This window comes from Megalops cyprinoides, chromosome 4 (genome assembly GCF_013368585.1).
Source record: "Megalops cyprinoides isolate fMegCyp1 chromosome 4, fMegCyp1.pri, whole genome shotgun sequence".
NCBI classification, from domain to species: domain Eukaryota; kingdom Metazoa; phylum Chordata; class Actinopteri; order Elopiformes; family Megalopidae; genus Megalops; species Megalops cyprinoides.
Genome location: NC_050586.1, coordinates 15,647,818 through 15,655,429, shown reverse-complemented (window position 1 = coordinate 15,655,429; position 7,612 = coordinate 15,647,818). Strand labels below are relative to the sequence as shown.

Sequence of the window (7,612 nt, the reverse complement as noted above, 5' to 3'; positions counted from 1 at the left end):
GCTCTTATCTTTCTGTGAGTACGAACAGGTTCCAATGATAGAGGACAACACTTTTGCCCTTCATTTACACAACCTGTCACGATTTTTGCTCAACACCAAAAGAACCGTTCACAGAAAACGTTCCCATTATATTTAGTTATGTTGTTTCAGCAGCATTGGGCTGACGTAGCTGTAACTGACTGCTTATGTGGGGTATCTATTTACGGCGAAGAACAACTGTAACTAATGCTAAAATTAAAAAATTGCGTGCCCCTGGCGCATTATTGTCCATTATTCCCATCCAAAGTGTAAATTGAGAACCCGCAGAATGTTTGATCCCTGCTGTATAATTAACAGCGACTAAAGCAGCGGAGAACAAAATGTAAATTCCACTAACATCGCGGGTTTGAATCGCGCAGAGCAACACCGTGCGTCACGTGTTGCCTGATGTTTCAGGAATTCTTGATAGCTACGTCACATGATAGTGTGTTTCTCCAGTCGCATCGGTTTTCATCCTTCCTCTAGTTTCCAGCGTCATGTGAAGGGGGCGTCTAGTATTTTTTCACCCTCTCTCTCTCCAGTCGGGACCCTCCCCCGCCAAGCTTCCCCAGCTTATCGGCGGTAAGTGTATGGGGAAAGCAGCCGCTCCCTGTGGCGGCTCCAGCGGGATAGTGTCATTCCTCACCGCGGTGCCCTGTTTGTCTTGTAAACCTCAACCTGCAGCGGAGCGGAGGATGAGCGACCAGGGTAAGGGCTCGGCATCCACGACTGCCGGGGCCCCAGCTCCGGGGTCGGACACTTACAAAGGCTGGCTATTTAAATGGACTAACTATCTGAAAGGGTACCAGCGCCGATGGTTCGTCCTCAGCAACGGCCTGCTGTCATATTACAGGTAAATTGATGGTGTGTTGGGGAAAATGGGCTTGATAACTATGTTTTGCATATGTCAACTGAAATGTTTGACACTTGCCAGGCAGCGAGCTAGCAAGGGGTGTTGAAATTTTAGATGACAGCTTAGCTTGCTTCTGCAGTTCTGCGTTTAAAGCGTATCGCTAGCTAGCTAGCCGGCTACATCCATCAAATCCAGAGGTGCAGAAAGTTAGCTAGCCGGTTAGCATGCAAGCTAGCTAAATGGTGTCTGGGTGAAGCACACATGCAACTTCTCCGGGCTAGCAAGCTAGCGAGCTCGCTGTTTTGCTGCATTTCGAGACTACGTCAGTGTAGCTAGTCTGTCCACGATTCGTGGCACGAATTTCAAGGCCTCTGTTGCGTGGACAGTTTAGAAGGATACAGTAGCTAGCCAGCTAAATTTAAAAATAGCTAACCAGCTAACGTTAGATAAGCTACCAGAACAACTTAAAACGTGAGCGAGGACGTTGAACATAACTAGGATTAATATTTGGTTTGCTTGCTGCCTGCTTTATTTCTTGTCTTCAGCTATAAACGTAGTGTTGATTTTATAAATGACATATATTAGGTAGCTTGTTAGGTGTCTTCTCAATGTTAAAGCACCATGAGGTAAAAATCTGTCATCAGTCAGGCTAGGAATGTCAATCTTTAAAAGTGTCATTTACACCTGACCTTAAGGTAAATGTAGCTTGGAGAATCTGTCATCACCCGTTTTTTGAAAATGCCCTTTTAGTTCGAGGAATAACGCATTAACTTTTTCAGATTCCATCCTGTTGATGCCAACTTTAAAGTCATTGCTTAAAATTAACGTGGAAGTTATTTCAATTAGGTGGAAAAGTGAGCCTTTTATACATACTGAAAACATTCGTTTTCCAGGTGTCACCTGCGCGCTAGGTAAATAACACCTGTTGTCGAGGTGGTTCTTGAACAGGAGTCGTATTTCGTTTGGCCCTTTGAACAGGCGGGGAGGGGGGAGGGTGTCACTCAGGCAACAGTACTGTTCTGCCAACCCAGTTTCCTCTGCTAATTAATTGCTTCATTATTGCCCGTAGGCCTAGTCCTTTGAGTTTGCCACGAAAATCATTATCCTGCTAATATCTAGGTAATAATCTACAAATTCCCTGCATTAACAAGAAACGATGTAATCAAATATAGATGTAAGGTGAAGCCTTTGAAAAGATGCATAGTGTGTAAACAGGTGTGTTTCGTAGAACAGCACTTCATGCGGGACAAAATCATTCGAACAGACTGTTTAGTTGACAGCGAACTATTATGAATAAGTCAAATTAATGAAGCAATTTCCTCAGCTTTTCTATTTTAAAGAAAGTTGAATTCTTTGTTAGGTACATTTTGTATGCTGTATGATGCAAACTTGTCTAAAGACCTAGCCTGCTTTGAGGTTCACTTTTAGAGTTGTAGGTGACCTGTCAGATAGGTAGTATACTGGGTCCAGGTACAGCATATGAATGTTCAATTAAACCCTTTTTTCTGTGTTGAAATTATCAGGTAAATCTCCAATGCAGGGTGCTGGGTGCCCTCAAGGCTATAATAACCATTCAGCTATTTTTATATTTATAGTAGTGATACTATATAGATATACTATTTCCTTCTATAGTGGAAGGAAAGGCTAGTTTCTGTCCTAATTTGTCATGATACCTCAGTATTCATTGTTCTGAACCTTTTGCAATAATGCCCCCCCTGACCTTCCCCCCCTCCTGGTCCACTCACACCTGCACCACCGTATACCATTCAAGATGGCCGGATGCCCTTTCGAGACAGCAGACAGTGGAAGCTGAGATGTGAGGGTGTCAAAGTCCTTCGCCAGTTTGTGCCGATGGCGAAAGGGTAGAGCTCCGTCCCTTTCCCTTCCCTCTATTAATAGACTATTGTGTTGGAAGGTGACTGTTGTCCCGTGATGTAAGGGTAGCCTGCCGACATCTGAGCGCAGAGGCAGTGGTGCAAACAGTCCTTTCACAAAGAAGAGTCTGCATAATGCACAGCTCTGCTTGGCTGGGCTGTCTGGATTGGCTGCGTGTGTGTGTGTGTGTGTGTGTGTGTGTGTGTGTGTGTGTGTGCGTACTTGCACGTGTGTGTGTGGGTCTATCCATCCAGGGAATTACCGCCAATATCCGGCACACTTTAATTCCCGGAACAAGTTGGTTTTTCTTCCCCTCGCACACAACTTTTAGGGGGAAGAGAGCGCATGCACGTAAATTAAAGTGGTGTCCGGATGCATCAGGAGCATTTATCCCCCCCCCCCCCCCCACCGCACTGTCATTGTAAGGACTTAGTCATTCATGGAGCGGGTGAGGCGCCCCGTGCGTCAACGAGTCACGTCAGCACTTTTCTCCCTCCCCTCCGCGGCAGAAGGCCCTGATGGGAAGAGCGCCGTGGAGTGTAGGTTACTGCACGTTTCCATTTGTCCTCTGTGACACTCCCCGTCGCCGCAGCCGAGGGCTGTGAGTCAGACGGGCCCGTTTGCGCGCGCACACGCGCAACCCTTCCGTGGGCTGGGTGCTCGCGGTTCTGCGCGTCCAATCAATTTTTAATGTTGTGTTTGTGTTAAGTGCCTTTATTCGTGACGCTGGACCCACTGCCTCTTAAAAGTTGGCTGAAACTGAGGCTGGCCACCCAAAGTTGTGGGTTGTGGCCTTTTTTTTTTTAATATGTAGTCATACCAAATCATGTCATACTCATGAAGATACCGTGTTTAAATAAAAGTTACTGATGGGGAAAAGGGTGGGCCCAAGCCTTGTCAAAGGAGAGTCTTGTTTGTGTGTCCTGTTCACCATCTCACCATTTGTTAACCACAAACTGATTTCAGTTGTATCTCCCTTCATAAAAATGGTGCTTGTATTGGTATTCATTTTGGACAGAACAAGGTCAACAGTGCATGTAATACTTGAACCTGCAGATAATCAATAGGGCATTCTGTGGGGCATCATCCTAAATGCAAACACAACCTGGTATGGTGTTACCATTTTATAGTTTAATCGCCTAACCACTTATCTAGACTGGCTGATTACAGTATGAGTTTAGGTAGTAAAGTGTAAGTTTAGGAAAAGTAGTAAATCTTTACCGGTTTGTTCATTATTGCTGTGTGGAGCATCTTGAAAGTGCATTGTCCCCTGAACGACCCGTGGTAAACCCCAGCTATTTATCCACCTGCTGTTTCACATTACTTAGTAAAAGTAAGCTAACACCTTAGCTTTCCGCTCAAATGGCCGATTGATCCGCACGCTGTTTGAATGCAGTTCAGGCGATACATGCCGGTTATCTGAGGATCCTCTCGTGTTTAATATTTATGCCATTCGAAACCTAATGGGGGTTTTGCACACAGAACGGCGCTTGCTCACCGTGGTCTCTCTTGCGGTCTGACTCTGCAGTTACGTGCAGGTGGGCTGTCTCTGACTCTGAGATGCCCTCCCCTTCCCTGCTCTCTGTCTGCCTGCTCATCAGAGAGAAACATAAATTAGAGGGATGCTGAAACGGCGTCATCTTACCAGAATTTTTCTGACCATGGTTCCTTTCTCTCTCTCTCTGTCTCGCTCTCTCCCCCAATTTTAATTTGCTAATTGACTTGCCCTCCCAGCTTTAACGTTCTCAGCCTGCTTACTCACACCTCGGCTCGGAAATCCGACTTAACGGCCTAATAAAGATTACAGCGCATTAGCTATGTAGCAAAATGAAAGCCCTGTATCATCGCTGGCGCTGCTACTCCTCTGCCCAGCTGGGGCTGGCCTGGCCCGCTCACGGGCACGCTCAGTGCTGAGTGTGTGAGATGACCGGGGCTGCGGAAGGGGGGGGGGCAGGGATGCGCGTGTGTCACGGGCCCCGCAGCGTAATCTCATTAATGGCCTTCCTTGTGATCCGCGCTGGGGCGGTGGGATTGTTGCGCTCGCAACAATCAGGAAAACATTTCCGTCCCCTTCAGCACAGAATCCCTCGCTCGTGTCAGAATCCCGAAAACTGCCACATGTGTTTGTCTGTCTCTCTCTCTCTCTCTCTCTCTCTCTCTCTCTCTCTTTTTCTCCCTTTCTCTTTCTCGCCCCCTCTCTGTCTCGCTGTCTTGCTGTCCTCTCTCCCTCTGTCCGCTCTCTCCATGTCACCCGTGTGTTTGCCTGTGGTGCTGTCAGGGTGCTGAAATGGTGTTCTGTTCTTTCACGCCCCAGATCGGTGGATATGTGTTTTGTGAGGATGTGTGCTCAGGTGGATGACAGGTAAAGCTCTTAACCTGCGCACACTGCAGAGCAGACCCCCCTTCCACTCTCTAAGCTTTTGCTGCGAACGCATCACCTTTATCCTGATCTGTCTGCTTGACTCTCGCCTCCCCCCCAGTAGCGTGAGCCGCTGTGACGCGCTTGCCTTATTCATAGCCCGGTCAGATGCATTTTTGTAGGAAGGCAGCCTTGGCCCAGTTTGAGCAAAAGCTTAGAGATGATGCAGAAGCTGTCTTGTGAGGCAAGATTGACTGGGCTTGGGCTCCGCCCCCGATGACATCACCGCCGCGGCCTGCCCTGCGGTACGAGGGGCGGGGGTGCAGAACGATGCCAGCCGCATGGGCACCGGGCTCAGACTAGTTAGGCTTTTCACACCCAGCAGTCAGACAGCACCAAATTCCTGCAGTTTCCAAACACCGTTCTCTTAGTTACCGGTAGTCTGCGATTGCCAGAAAGGCCTGACATCCTCCAGGAAAAAGGAGAGAAAATGAATTGATGGACAGCAGCTACTTAAGACAGCTCTTCAAAGTTAGCTAGTCTGAGGCCCCGGTGCTGGGAATGAAACTGCATGTCTGCCCGGTATGTTTCCTTTCTTCTCCTGCTAAAGCCAGTTCCCAGCGGCGAAATCCGGTGCTGATCAGTTTCCCTGTAATCTGCGTGTGAGGAGAGTCTCTCACAGACACAAGCCAATCGCTCAGGGCAGTACATAGTGACAGAGCTGTGTCTCTTTGTACAGGTCCTTCCCTTGCAGCCCCTCCTGTCTCCCCCGTTCCCCCTTCTCAGCCCCCCTCCACCCCTCCCTGCCTGTTACCTGAGCTGAGCGGACAACGCTGGGCAGACTGCCCACTGTCTAAGAGGGCTATAACGTTAGTCTCCTGCTGCCCAGTCTCCCCTGTGAACTTAAATGACCCTGTTCTCCCACAAGCCACACTCCCTCAGGGCCCCATGCCATGTGGGAAAACCCTTTAAAACTCCCGCACCTCTACCATTCGTCACTTGTTAACACCTACAGGGAGCCCGCACTAGTGTAACTTGGATTTGGAAATGAGGATTTTTCTCTGTGTTTTTCCTTGCTTACTAGACAGTAATTGTGACCTCCTGTCTGGCTGTGATGTGCTTTATTCTGTCCACCTGCCCATGTCCTCCTCAGCTACAAGAGGCTTCTCTACCTGCGTGGCAGGCTATCTGTGTCTCCCCATGCGCCTCTCCACGCGTCTCTGTGTCTGTTTGTTTCCCCTGCTGTGTGATCCCTGTGAAGCAGCTTGCTAATTTGGCGCACTCAGCTCGCAGTCCTGTTTGTGTGGTTGGCAGCGTGTGGCTGGGAGCCAGCTGGTCTAGGCAGTGGCAGGCAGGTGTTAGAGACGGAGGGTAGTGGCGCGTATACAGACACACACACACACACGCGCACACACACACTCGGATACGCACACACTGCTTACTGTATGCCGCACACACACACTCTCACAGTATACACTATACTCACACACACATTCTCTCACACATTCACACACTGCTTAATATATGCAACGCACACACTACACACACAAATGCACACGCACACACTGCTTACTGTATGCCGCACACACACACACACACACACATGCGCGCACACACACACTCTCACAGTATACACTATACTCACACACACATTCTCTCACACATTCACACACTGCTTAATATATGCAGAGTACACACACTGCACAGTAAACACTACACACACACACACACACACTGTGTGAATAGGTATGCCAGCCCGTTCTGTTTCAGTGCTTAATGAATCTAAACATATTTTCCAGATCTACTTTTTATGCTCATTAGTATTATCCTTTGGACGAGGTCCAGAAGACACAACCAGGCCCCAAGCAGTAACAATGAAAATGGCTAGCAGAATTGAGCATAATCTTGTGCTAAATTGAACAAATTTACTGAAAAATCTTTCATTTAATGAAAAGTGAAATGTGTATGGGCTGAAAATGACACATGGTATTGGAGTGCTTCTATCTGTCATTTTATTCAGGACTGTCTGTTACTACCAGAGCAAATGGTATCAGTGTGTATATTTCAGCTCATTCTTTGAGAATCATTTAAGCATTTTCAGAAATGATATATCCTCATGCTTTGAATACACTATGTACTTAGTTTCTGCATTTATTCAGTGGAGTGTTCACTTTCTGATTGTGAAATATTAGTTACCTAAGTACTCTTCCTGTTTTGCTTCTGGGTGTCTTGCTAGGAGGATATGAAATATATTGGCTGGAAAATGTTACAATGAACTACGTGGTGTGCAAAGGTAATTAATGATAGTGTGACAGATTTAGACATGATGAAAATGATTATGTGCTCCAGTAATGAAAAATGATCCTATCATTCCAGGTGATTCATATTCCTCAGAATCCCTGTAAGGACCCCACTGTGGTCTGACCCGGTAATATGCCTGCAGGGCATTTCCGACCTGTTAATTCACCGCACGTCATCAGCAGGGTGTATTCCAGCGTTTATAGATG

At 47.4% G+C, this 7,612-nt stretch overlaps 1 protein-coding gene across 2 annotated transcripts in view; it reads left to right on the top strand.

The window, feature by feature from the left end:
• The first annotated feature begins 490 nt into the window (after positions 1-490).
• The window catches only part of si:ch211-106a19.1 (uncharacterized protein LOC561797 homolog), a 71,381-nt gene continuing 64,259 nt past the window's right edge, over positions 491-7,612 (top strand). For both annotated transcript variants that reach the window (XM_036528081.1, XM_036528079.1), the window contains exon 1: positions 491-871. In XM_036528081.1, coding sequence (XP_036383974.1) covers positions 609-871 — 263 coding nt within the window. In that variant the 5' untranslated portion in view covers positions 491-608. The remainder of the gene's footprint in view (positions 872-7,612) is intronic.